Below are 14,117 nucleotides of genomic sequence, written 5' to 3'. Positions count from 1 at the left end.
CAACAGTGTGAGACGTTGCAGTAAGCAATAAACAAGACGTCATCCACGAAGCTATATGTTTCATTTTTCATTGGTAAACTTCTAGAATGTGATCAAACAATTAAGATGGGTGTCACACTTCTCCCGCATTCCTGCCATAATATTTTCACATTTTACGCTAACATCCAATCCTTCTTTCATCACAACTATCAAAATAATGTCATTTTAACTTTCTGAGTTAGTGGTTAGTCCCTCTTCAAACACAACTAATGACTACTAAATTACGCATGTGTAGTATCATCGATACTACTATGGATAGTTTACTAACTGATTTTCCTCTTCAAACACAACTAATGACTACTAAATTACGCATGTGCAGTATCATCGCTACTACTATGGATAGTTTACTAACTGACTTTCCTCTTCAAACACAACTAATGACTACTAAATTACGCATGTGTAGTATCATCGATGCTACTATGGATAGTTTACTAACTGACTTTCCTCTTCAAACACAACTAATGACTACTAAATTACGCATGTGCAGTATCATCGATACTACTATGGATAGTTTACTAACTGACTTTCCTCTTCAAACACAACTAATGACTACTAAATTACACATGTGTAGTATCATCGATACTACTATGGATAGTTTACTAACTGACTTCCCTCTTCAAACACAACTAATGACTACTAAATTACGCATGTGTAGTATCATCGATACTACTATGGATAGTTTACTAACTGACTTTCCTCTTCAAACACAACTAATGACTACTAAATTACACATGTGCAGTATCATCGATACTACTATGGATAGTTTACTAACTGACTTTCCTCTTCAAACACAACTAATGACTACTAAATTACGCATGTGCAGTATCATCGATACTAGTATGGATAGTTTACTAACTGACTTTCCTCTTCAAACACAACTAATGACTACTAAATTACGCATGTGTAGTATCATCGATACTACTATGGATAGTTTACTAACTGACTTTCCTCTTCAAACACAACTAATGACTACTAAATTACGCATGTGTAGTATCATTGATACTACTATGGATAGTTTACTAACTGACTTTCGTTGCATAAGAGCTATCTTACACTGTTCACCTCTCTAACCAATATGGCTGCAAACACAGCATGCGACTTGGAGTTTCAAACTGTGAATAACAACGCTAGAAAATCTATAGTGTAGAGACATTTGGGTTTTTTGAAGTTAAGAAAAACACACCATTCGGATAAGACACGCGTTGCTTGAAGAAATGACTTGAATGGAAATAATTCATTTAGAAATAAAACCGTTGTAATACAGTAGAAGCTGCCCAAACCGGCATCTGTCCAATCCGTCAAGTTAGCAACAGTGGCGTAAAATCTCAGTCCTTTCCTTGGCCGGTTACTTTATTATCAGCTCTACAATCCGGCACAGTGTGGAAGTCGGCTTATTTCTTTAGTCCCAGTGAGTGTCGGTTTAGACAGCTTCAACTGTGGCCGTTTCCCCCTCGATAGTCACTCTTATGATGTGCAAACTACCAAACACCACACAAATAACAAGAACACGTTTGTGGCAAACTTAGTGTACATGATACATTCGCCCAAATACTCCAGTTGTGCCTCTCACAAACTGTGTCACTCCTCCATTCAGAGAACAACGCATCATGGCGCCAAGACTCATTTTCACCATCTGCTCCTGTGCTCTGTTGATAGCTGGTAATATACTTTTTTATTGCATTATGTGTTACAGTGAATGTGTAAACTGAATGGTATTTTTAGGAAATTTCGTGCATTTTCAAATATAGAATAATTCCATATCCGAAATATTCGAGATTCAATAACGACTAGAGACATATTATCAAGACCTTTGTGTTTATATACCTTTTTTTGTATCCAACAAAGGTGCAGTGAGTAAGAGAGTTTAGCATTACGCCACACTCAGCAATTTTCCAGCTATATGGTGGCCGTCTGTAAATAATCCAGTCCGGCCCAGACAATCCAGTGATCAACAGCATGAGCATACTCAACAAGCATGTGTTGCAAGAGGTGATCAATTCTGTCAGTTCGCCTTTTATGGCACGCATGGGTTGTTGAAGGCATATTCTACCCCTGACCTTCACGAGTAGGCATAGAGGTGTAGGTCGGCTAGTTCACATGGCTTACATTCCTTATTCACTAAGTGAGTGAGTGAGTACTGCCTTACTCCACTTTTAGCAATGTTTCAGCAATATCCCGTCCTAGTGGTTAAAGCGTTCGCTCGTCACGCCGGAGACCCGGGTTCGATTCCTCACATGGGCACAATGTGAGAGGCCCATTTTCTGGTGTCCCCCGCCGTGATATCGCTGGAACATTGCTAAAAGTGGCGTAAAACCAAACTCACTCACTCATTTTGGGAGTGACAACCATTACTGGCATGCGTGTATATGCACACAATGTCAAGCTGGTGACACCATAATAATGAATCACAATCTGAGTACATAGCATAAAAAATCAATTGTTGCACAGTGTTGTCTGAACTGTTGTCAAACGTTTACACTGTATGGGTGAAATAACTTTGAAGTTCTAATACATGATTTTGAAACGGCTGCCAGAAGGCCAAAAATAAACTGGGTGGCAAAAGAAAGTATAGGTCGGAAAAAGTTGATTTACTGGGAAACTGTTGGCTGGAAGTATGCATTCAGACAGTTGTCCCCAAGCACAGGGCTGCAAAATCGCATCTCCCAAAAACATCATGACAGGTGTTGCCACGCTGCACCAGAAAATGGGAAAACACGTGCAAAGACTGCAGAGGGAGATGCACGTGACGAATTGGCGTATAAATAAGGTGAAACCATGGGTTGACAACACAACTGACAACAGCACACAATCGATATGCCTGGACTGACAAGAGAGGAGCACGAGAGGGCGATTGGTATGCACCAGATGGGAGCAACATAGGTCCAGATTGTACGAAGGTACGGATGCGCGGTATCCAGGCTGCTGTAACGTTACCGACAGACAGGAAGGAATGCAGACAGACCCGGAACTGGAAGACCACGTGTCACAACACCCCAGGAAAATCGCCAAAGTCGGACAATTCATTTACGCAACAGGTTCGTCACAGCGACGGCTGCAACAGCGTTGGGACATCGCATCAGCCAACGCACAGTACTCAGGCGACTTTGTGCTGCAGGAATCCGAGCCTACCGTCCCTTCAAAGGAATGTTCCTGACAGCACAACATCGACGCCGAAGGTTACAATGGTTACGAGGCAAGTTCGAATCTGGCAAGTGCGAGAATGGCACAGAGCACAATGTACTGTTTTCTGACGAGAGTCGTTTCAAGTTGTTCCAGAACGACGGCAGAGTTTATCGCCGAGGACCAACCATGCATCCAAGAGGTCCATCCGTTCGGAGGGGGAGGTTTTATACTCTGGGGAGGGATCTGTGGGGAACAGAAGACTGACCTGGTCATTGTACAAGGGAACCTGGATGCTGTTCAGTACAGACAGCAAGTTCTGCGCCCAGTTGTGCTTCCATTCTTGCGGAACCAGCCACAGGGGATAGTGTTTCAACATGACAATGCCAGACCCCACACAGCCAGATTGGCACAGGACTTCCTCAAATGCCAAAAAGGTTGATGTTCTCCCTTGTCCATAGAGCATCTGTGGGACCATCTGAGCACATGGTTAAGGAATTGTCAACAACCTCCAGTGACGCGAGATGAGATGGAACGTGCCCTTGGAGAAGAGTGGCAGAGAATCCTGACGTCATCAATGAGACGACGCGTCATGGCATGTATTGATGTGCGTGGGGGTCATACACGATATTGAGACATGTTCTGTTTGTTGTGTAAACTTGGAAAATGATTGACAATCATGTGTGGCTCTTAAGACATCGGTGAAAAATGAGTTGTTCAACTAACGCCCACATGTTATGTGTTGCCTCTGTTCCAATCATTTTGTGGCCCAGTAATGATCATTGACCATTCTTTCACGATATACACACGCTTCATCAATTTGATTTGTTGTTTTGTTTACCACTCATCAAACTCCACCTACACTTTCTTTTGCCGTTTAGCTTATATAACATTCATTTAGTATAATATTTTCAGGGAGTCGATTGCCATCTTTACCATTATTATTGTTTTAATGTTCAATACAGATAATAACCGGAGTATTCGCTCATGAAAAACACAAACTTATGTACTTGTTCCATACATGGAATAGTATGCTTATTCATTCATTTATTCATTCAGTGTTTGGTAAACTCATTGCAGTGGTGTATGCTACTCTGGAGGCGTATGGTAACCATGACACCGAACTTGCTGAGGATGCGATCAGAGAAAAGAGAGGGGTAAGATGGAGACATCGCCATAGACACAGGATTCACCGACAGGGAGATAGTGATGGTGATAGAGATGAAGACGACAACGTTAATAGAGGTAGGGGAAGAGGAGGAGGTGGACGTAGACAAAGACCTGGACGAGGCCGACGACCTGGTGGTGGTAGACGTGGAGGGAGAGGTCAACGTAGGATAGCTAGCGCCACGGATCTATCCGACATGCCTCAAAGAGCACAGCGACTAATCACTGCTCTGGTTGGTGCACAGAACAGTTTCACAGCTAATCTTCACCGTCAAGTTGGACAACCTGTTACAGATGTTGTGTACTCTCCTTTCAGCCTACACCAAGCGTTAACAATGACCTTCATGGGAGCTGTTGGTAATACCGCGTTTCAAATGAAGAGATCACTCGCTTTACAGGGACTTGGACGGCGTACGCGTCGAGCAGCAAAGAAGCTTAATGAAGTCATTCGAAATTCTGGTAACGCTACTCTGAAGACGGCGAATGGTGTGTATGTGAAAAGAGGATTGAATGTTGTGGGCGATTTCTCAGACAGCCTGCATGTATTCTACCAGGCTAACATCTCCTCATTTGACTGGGAACACCCAGATGGACCAGAAGGTCCAATTAATGAATGGGTTTCTGAGCAGACGAACAATCTTATTCCGGACCTAGTGGCCCCGGGAACCATAGATTCCTTGACAGCTATGATTCTAGTCAATGCCATCTACTTTAAAGCAAAGTGGAAGACGCCATTTACAGCATCATTAACTACTCAGCAGATGTTCAGAAAGTCGCCTACTGAGCAGGTGCTCGTTCAGATGATGCAAGTAGAAGGAATGTTCAAGTTAGGCACCGTTCCTGGTCTACCTGCCAGACTATTGGAGTTGCCATATGAAGGTGGCCGCTTCAGCATGCTTGTCATGCTTCCCAATGAAATCCAAGACCTACCCGCACTTGAGAACGGGCTGACGGTAGACCTTCTAGCCAGTAGACTGGACACTGTCGTGGCTTCGGACTTGAAGGTATATTTACCTCGTTTCAAACTGGAGACAGCTATATCAGCAAAGGAATCTTTACAAAATATGGGGATGACCGATCCATTCATGGAAGGAATGGCAGATTTTAGCGGCATCGTGAGCTCAGGTGGGCTTTACATCTCTGCTGTAATCCACAAAGCTGTTGTCGATGTCAACGAAGTCGGAAGTGAAGCTGCCGGGGCCTCAGCAGTTATCATTTGTAAGTATTTTGTTTCTAAAACTGACATGTATAGTCAAAAGTAAAAAGAAACTAGTAGTTGTTGTGATCTCAGACAAGGCACGGCAAGCTATCAGCAAGGCACCGCATGTACAATACAACTAAGGGAAACTGGGAGAATCTCTGGAAAGACATGATATGGTTATAAACAGATATTAATAGTTCAAGAATAGCGTGTTCTGATGATCCCGAATGACCAAACAAGAATGATGGCAATCTAAACCATGTATAAAAGAAGTATGTATTTGATGTTAAGTCGTTAAATGTGGGACAGATGAGGCACATCTTTGGTGTGACGCCCAGTGTTACACTCAGGACTATCAGATATATAGCTGGTAAAAGTATTTCCATGTAGATCGCTACACCCAAGCAAGTCGGGGTCGGATTATGTGGCAAAATCATGAACCACAGAAAAGATTTAAGTACATTTCACTGGTGTTGTATTCTTTTTGGATGTATTTTTAATCCCCTAGGATATTGGCATTTGACGATATCTGTATATCTCGATGGCAATAACTCATATAAAAATGCGCTTCTTAATCATTGTATTCGTATTATGAATTATTACAATTGAAAGGGTATCGAAGGACCTTGATTCCATAAATATTCATTTACTGAGTATGTCCTGCCTCTAATCGCTATTGGAGGTATGCTTTCTATTCTATTTAGTATTATCTGAACATGTTTAGATAATTATCAGCCCACCCATGTGGGAACAATAAGGTACTGCACAGTCGTGCTTGAGTGGCAGGTTACAATTCCTATAATAAGTATGATTACAAAACATACTATTGTGTTTAAAATACATCTATGCAGAGGATGAATCATCAAAATTCATGTCTCGCAAAAAGATGAAACTGAAAACAGTCCTCAGCTGACTTCGTTCATGTGAAGCGTATGCTTGCTCTTATTTAGATACCTAGCATTTGATATGATGATAATGTGTCTTTTCTTCATAATAAAAACATAGTTGTTCACATTGGAAAACATGCAATATTTTGTCAGTGAAACATTGTGCCAAAACTCTTTCACTGTTTGCTTTCTAATTCAGCTTTCGAATCACTTCGAATAACGCCCGAGATTCGCTGTGATCACCCCTTCCTCTTCATCATCAGAGACAACGTCTCCAAAGCCAACCTCTTCATTGGCAAGTTCTCCGGTGGAGCCTAATTATGGTTTATTCGTCTGATAATGGTTTGACTCAACTTTGGAGTCAACCATCAGATGTTGCCTGGTCACACATAATTACAAACAAGGAAGTGCAGTTGAATATAGATATAGCAAGTCTCTCACATGTCGACTATTCACATCCGTGTATCAGTTAGAAAAGTGAACGAACATTGATTCCAGCTCTTAATAATTCACATGCTTATACTTTCTGGAACGTTTCTCGTCAGCAATAAGAAGTAAGTTTTAATGAATATCAAAAACCTCTTGTCCATCGTAATGTGCACCAGTTATTGATTGTAAGAGAGTCACATTAATGGAGTAAAAATATATTTGCTTAATATCAAATCGTAGAAAAGAAGCGCTGGTCGTGCGTGTTTATAAGAAAGATCTATAATAAACTGTTTCCTAACTCTGTGATTGTCAAGTTACAATCTGAATTGCTTTGCATGCTATTCCTGGTCTCATTTGTATTGTCACATCGCAAAGTTACAGCCATATCAGTTAGTGTGACTTCGACTTCAGTTTCCAGTGTTTCTGTAAAGCGTGATGGCCACATGTTCAAAAGACAAAAATGTGTGTGACATAAAAGCATACATGTCAGATATTTGCACATGTAACCTTTTCCGAACATATTCGTCAAAGAGATGAGCGTGTTTCCCTCAGCGTTATATGACCACTGAGTTTCAATCAGCTTCCCAGAGACATGCATGTGATCCACAGGGTTCCACGACACGGAAGCAACGAGACTCTAACGAGAGGGTCATCATCTTATTACTCCTACCACACACAGAAATAACATCAGCAGTCTGACACCTTCTGTTTAGACAGTTTCTATAAAAGGCCCAATTTTCCTCCTCCCATTTGAATGAGAATATACAGTCCGATGTGTCGACTATAGATAGCTGGGGTGCTGTGGACTGTTGTATGAAATTTGTCATTCAAAACTGCGTTCCATAGGAGATATCGCTTGTGTGAGATCAGACGATATATCCTAGGAGATATTGCTTTGACAGTAGATTTTGCACAATGCCCTGACAATGCTATGACGTCATGAACTTGATGTCACAATGCTATGACATCGAGTTCAGAGACTAATGAAGAATGATTTTGGATGATAAATAGAATCTCACCCTCCTGTTCACTGATATCAGTTGTATCAACACTCGTTGAGAAAGGTACTGTATCAACTCGTGTTGATATATTTGATATCAGTAGACACTTGGGTGAGATTTTCTATATATTCACCCACCGTCGCGTGGTTTGCCAGCTGACTAGCAACGCACCAACTGTTTGGGACTGATTACAAGCAGCCACGTCACACGTTGACGTACATCATTCTATTATAGGAATACTCGCAAGTTTGTTAAGGCACACTAAGTAACTGCAGAAAGCTGGACTAAAACGCATGAAAATCTTAAATCAAATTTGTAATCACTCTGCTCTATCACCTAGATATGTCACTATTTGTGAATGATATCTCGTTTGATTTCGGCTCTATGCTGATAGAAAACTTTCTTCCATTCTTCAGACGTTAGCCAAGAGGCCTAATAGAAACATTAGGTAACGCGAATGTAGTGTTGTAAATATCTGAAATATCTGGAGATTTCTAAATGTCTGTTTTTCATATTTTTCACATTTTTTTAATGTGATGTTGCCCTAAAAGTGTGCAAAATAAGCTGACATCTCTACAGGAGATCCGGTCTCTCAAACCGGACATCTCTCACGTAAACGTGCAATATATCCTATCTGGTCTATGAAAACGTACAATATCGATCGTGTGGATATCAAAGACGGGGAACCTAACCTGTACTTCTTGGAAAATGGGCCACGTAGAGGATTCATTCACAAAGAAGTACAAATCATACCACTGGGATAAAAAATTTATACCTTTATCTTTAAGAAACGTTTAATTTCGCTGATGTAGTCTTTTGTCTTCTAAAAAATAAGCTGAAATCGTATTTTTTTCGCGCCATGGGCTTTACATAATCGGTAATGACATTTAACTCCTATACCACACACAGAACACTTACAGTTTGTATAACGTTTACGGTGAACAAAACAATAACCCTCAATTTTGCTTCCTTTATAAACAAATTTCAGTTTTCCCCATAAGTACCCATTGACAAATATAGGGTCATCATTTTTGGGGTATAATATTTTGTGTAGTTAGTCTAATTGTTCAACAATTAGCACTGTCACTGCTATCCCAAGTGCCAGGAAGACCAACTCACGATCTTTCTACCCCTCTGAAGGAGTGTAATACTGAGAAATCGTTGGTTCATTACCTAATGGTTCTAGTTGTTTACCTGTTAACACGTAGTATTCTTTCATAGCTTCATCTACGTCCTTAAAACTTCTAACGGAATTATTTTCGCACTAGAGTTGTTTATTGATAACATCTAGTCTCTCCATGCGTCTCTTAGCGTGTTCACCCTGAGCGGCCTGTAGTTTCTCTACAGCTATATTGTGTCATTTTCATTCCGCTTCTGCTTCTACCTCGGCCACGTTTGACCCTCCTAATTTAGAAAATAGAAAATTTCTCTCTGAAAATGATAGGGCATTCACAAGAGCCCCACCAGCCATCATTCCTACCATGGCCATAATAAATATATTACTTTGAAATATATTCAGGTGTAATACCTTGCTTTACCAGACAGTCCTTGGTGGCCATTGCAAAACCAGTGTTCACTGTAAGCATAAAAATATCCTGCAGGTCGAAGTCGAGTTTTATAGTCGGTTGTTTTATAATTATTTTAGTCAACCGAGCATATCCTATTGCTAATGCGGAAACAACTAATGCGTGGTATGCATTCTTAAGTAATGGTTTTCTTTCAGACATAATGTGTATTAATGGAAATATCATTTTAATTACAACATAATATGAGTGTCGATCTCTTTTGTGGGTGTTTGTGGTGGTTGTAGTTGGTGTTGTTTTGGTAACCCACAATTCATAATTATGTTTATTGTGTCTGACTAAGGCATTTTTTTCTACCAGCTTCAAATCTTTTTGGGTTCTTCTCCTTGGTGACTTGCGCCACTGGTTCTTGATGCAGTCTGCTGCACGCAGGACCCGACTTCGGTGTTTCCTCCTCAGGAATCTATGTTATCTCTTCCTGGGCAGCATCCATTTTGCATAATATTATCATTATATTTTGTTTTATCAAATTTACAATGCTTTTCCGTGATGACTGCTGCCGACATTGGGGCTAGATACATACCGTATTTGTGATACAAAGCACAACTGATGTAGCTCAAGGCATTATCGATAAACCAGTCCTTCTCTAAGTCCACCCACAAATAGAGTCGACGTTCCGGTGGGTGTGGTAAATGTGCGACGCTATGCCTGTGTAAATCTGGGTAACAGTAAAACTTATAACTTTTGTCATCTCAGCCCTGAGTTGTGTCTCATACCTAACGTATAATTTACTTATTTTTTCATCTGACATTTTCTAAATTTATCAGCAATTATGTTTTCTCCTAAATATTGTTTTGCCTTACCAGCCACAACTAGTGTTATCAGTCTGTCTCGCTGCTTGTTGTCATTTTGTTCCTCTGCAACTAACATCTGTTCTAGTAATTCATCACACTCCATGACGTAACATAGTAATCTTGTTTTTATTTTTATAAGGTAATATCCAACGTACACTAAATACATAGAGATAAAGGTTTGTTTACACATGTCTAGAACTTCAAACACTGACATTTATGATACAATTTACTAAAATTTACTAAAACATTACTAAAAATTACTAAAATATTACTAAAAGTTACTAAAAATTACTTGGTAATCCACTGGTTGGTCAGTTTTCAACACGAGCTTAGCACCTTTAGTTTCAGCGAGCTATTTCTTCACACGTTCCCGTTCTGTTTTACTCATCACATCGTTCTCTCTCAAACACTCCTCCAACGAATCACTGTCCTTGCAGTGAAATAATGCCTCCCATTACGTCTGCTCCCTCAAATCTTTCAAAACCGAGTTGAATTTTTGTGTCAGTACCCAAATACTATGATTTGCATGTCTGCCTAAAAATGCCAGGTATGATAGTATGTCTCTCTTTTTTGTTATCTCTCTATTAGCGTTGCAGTCATCCAGTATGAACAACGTCGTTTTTCCTTTAAATTGGTTGTGAAAAATTTGTAAACACTCTTGTAAACGTGTACCTGGGTCAACTTTGTGCACCTCCGGGTCCGTCATTACCCAAGATCTATCCTTGTAAGTCTTATTCATGTATATAGTAGGGCATAAGATAACTATTTTGTCAAATATGAATTTACAGTACCCCTCCAATAAATCCAGTACGAAAACGGTCTTACCACAACCCGTCTGCCCGCGCAATGTGGAGTGCATGGTATATTAATAGATAGCTTGCACGAATCTCCCAATGTCTATATAAAGTTGTGCGTCCATAGTTACATACAAATATAATTTTAATTTACCAGATGTTTGAGCCTGCTTCCTTATTTGAATGGTTATACCCTCACTTCCATTTTCGTGTGACGACCACTACCGTAAAGATTGTTATCATACGTCGATCTCAAATCCAGCCAGAATGCATACTTTGTGGTTGAGTAATCACCGATAATAACGGAGTATAGATCCAGGTCACTGACCACGTTGTTGACAATTGAGTTTCGTTTGATCGCTGGTAGTTACTTTATTTCATCCCACTTTTCTCATTCCATGACTAAATAACTGATTAGGCACTCCCTCTATGATCACTTCTACTTTGGTTATCTCTGGGTTGAACTCCAACGATATGTTGTTTATGTTGTGCCTACCATCATTACCGCTTGGTGTATGCACGACTTTGCTGTAATCATTGAACGTGAGTTCGTATTCCAACCTGCCACCCAATGCGGCTTGGTAAAACGGTGCATGCCCTATTAATAACTCAAAGTCTAGTGGGATACAAAACCTGTTCCCATACGCTGGGTAGATTGGTTGTTCACCAACCTATAGTTTGGGTAACTCATCTGCCGTGAAAACGTACCCGATATGTAACCTACTCGATGATTTGTTACCGAGTCCCTGGTACGCCCCGTTGTCACATTCATTCTTACTGAGTAACTGAGCCCCTAGAATAGTCCACACGTACGTTCTAAATGCCAGTCGGTCTTAGGGTCAATTCCAAATCCATTACAAATCCTTTTGTATCATGTGGGTTGTTCGTTATATTCCACGCCTTGTCCTGTGGCAGTGGAGCGCTGATCTCTTTGAGGATATGCCTAATCTGGTAGCATACATGAAACGTGAAAACTTACTCAAGGCATCACGCCTAGAGTCTGTCAACATCAAACTGCACCCAGTCGTAGCGCACCATGTCACAAAATTGAGTTGGTTCTGCCAAAACTGCATTGGATTGTTGAACCATACCTGGACAGATTGCTCATCAGTGACTGTTAGCTTATACTTTCCAAACACTTCCACAAACTGGGTTTTGAAATAAGCACCATCCACATTAACTAAGATTTTCATGTGTGTGAAGTCGGAGGCATTTATATTGTCATTTTTGGGGTCATGTACTTCGGGTTTATACATATTAATATTTTATAATAAAAAAATATAATAATATGTACATTACGCTTCCAGACAGAAAGAGCGGTGAGGTCGTTCAACTTACACACGCTACTGATAACGCGCCTGGTCAATTCGAAATAGCACTATGCCTTTATAAGCTGCTACCCACAATGGACAAATATTAATAAAAATAATAATAAGATGTTTGTCAGTGGAGCCAGACACCTAATCTGTCGGTCAGACTTGACGAAGAGGCAGACAGCAGTAAAATGATTACACAACTCCTGTATTACCCTGAGTGTAAATCCGTATATGTGTCGTCAACACAACAACAAGCCTTATATATATACACAGTCACTGATTGTGGAGCATTCCAGCGAAGTACTGAAGATTTGCGATCGGCCTCTTGTTTACCAACAGTCAAAGCACACTAAAGAAGGCAACTCGAAAGCGCTACCTTAAAGGCGAGCAGTTAAAACACTATTATCGTGTTAAGAAATGTAACCCATAATAACTACCACTGAAAACTCTAAACATTGTGACCCAATAGTAACTATCACATAATCAATAACGATACAAACTACAGAAAATACACTCTCGTAACATTACACATGTAATGCTTGGGATTATGTACCTTGTGTATAACATTGTGACCCAGTAGTAACTATCACATAATCAATAACGATACAAATTACAGAAAATACACTCTCGTAACATTACACATGTAATGTTTGGGATTATGTACCATATGTATAACATTGTGACCCAGTAGTAACTATCACATAATCAATAACGATACAAATTACAGAAAATACACTCTCGTAACATTACACATGTAATGTTTGGGATTATGTACCTTGTGCATAACATTGTGACCCAGTAGTAACTATCACATAATCAATAACGATACAAATTACAGAAAATACACTCTCGTAACATTACACATGTAATGTTTGGGATTATGTACCATATGTATAACATTGTGACCCAGTAGTAACTATCACATAATCAATAACGATACAAATTACAGAAAATACACTCTCGTAACATTACACATGTAATGTTTGGGATTATGTACCATGTGTATAACATTGTGACCCAGTAGTAACTATCACATAATCAATAACGATACAAATTACAGAAAATACACTCTCGTAACATTACACATGTAATGTTTGGGATTATGTACCATGTGTATAACATTGTGACCCAGTAGTAACTATCACATAATCAATAACGATACAAATTACAGAAAATACACTCTCGTAACATTACACATGTAATGTTTGGGATTATGTACCTTGTGTATAACATTGTGACCCAGTAGTAACTATCATATAATCAATAACGACACAAATTACAGAAAATACACTCTCGTAACATTACACATGTAATGTTTGGGATCATGTACCATATGTATAACATTGTGACCCAGTAGTAACTATCACATAATCAATAACGACACAAACTACAGAAAATACACTCTCGTAACATTACACATGTAATGTTTGGGACTATGTACCATGTGTATAACATTGTGTACTCATCGTAGTTACACGTTAAAATGACATCAAAGAAAACCTGTATATTTTCTTCTATACAAAACAGTTCGTATCTTTGAACTGAAGTTTGCCATTGTAAATGAATCGGTTAAGTCGGTTAATCGGTTACTGTAGGAGTTCATAACGTTTTCATTAAGAGGGTAGATTAGCAGATGTTTGGGTAGTACTTATGTAACTCGTTATTGTACACTTCAGTTGTTACTGTTATTGCTATACACACTATTGTTACTATTTTTGAACTGCAGTTTGCCATTGTAAATTGGTCAGATTACATGAACCTGTTCATGGAGTTTTTTATTAATAGC

General features: G+C 39.7%; 1 protein-coding gene across 1 annotated transcript; it reads left to right on the top strand.

The window, feature by feature from the left end:
* Positions 1–1,613: 1,613 nt before the first annotated feature.
* LOC137282340 (serpin B8-like) lies at positions 1,614–7,144 on the top strand. Its single transcript, XM_067814086.1, has 3 exons — positions 1,614–1,698; positions 4,240–5,544; positions 6,614–7,144. The coding sequence occupies exons 1-3, from the start codon at positions 1,647–1,649 to the stop codon at positions 6,730–6,732; spliced, it is 1,476 nt and encodes a 491-aa protein (XP_067670187.1). The 5' UTR covers positions 1,614–1,646; the 3' UTR covers positions 6,733–7,144.
* The last annotated feature ends 6,973 nt before the right edge of the window (positions 7,145–14,117 follow it).

The sequence above is a fragment of the Haliotis asinina genome, chromosome 4 (genome assembly GCF_037392515.1).
Source record: "Haliotis asinina isolate JCU_RB_2024 chromosome 4, JCU_Hal_asi_v2, whole genome shotgun sequence".
Classification (NCBI taxonomy): domain Eukaryota; kingdom Metazoa; phylum Mollusca; class Gastropoda; order Lepetellida; family Haliotidae; genus Haliotis; species Haliotis asinina.
The sequence above is the reverse complement of the archived record's forward strand: the minus strand, read 5'-3'. Positions and strand labels throughout refer to the sequence as shown.

What these genes read in the sequence shown, in the direction of transcription:
- LOC137282340 (XM_067814086.1), top strand. Translation starts at nt 1,647, where the DNA reads ATGGCGCCAAGACTCATTTTCACCATCTGCTCCTGTGCTCTGTTGATA. An exon ending in CTGTGCTCTGTTGATAGCTG is followed by an intron (nt 1,699 to 4,239) that starts GTAATATACTTT and finishes AACTCATTGCAG; the next exon opens with TGGTGTATGCTACTCTGGAG. An exon ending in GGCCTCAGCAGTTATCATTT is followed by an intron (nt 5,545 to 6,613) that starts GTAAGTATTTTG and finishes TTTCTAATTCAG; the next exon opens with CTTTCGAATCACTTCGAATA.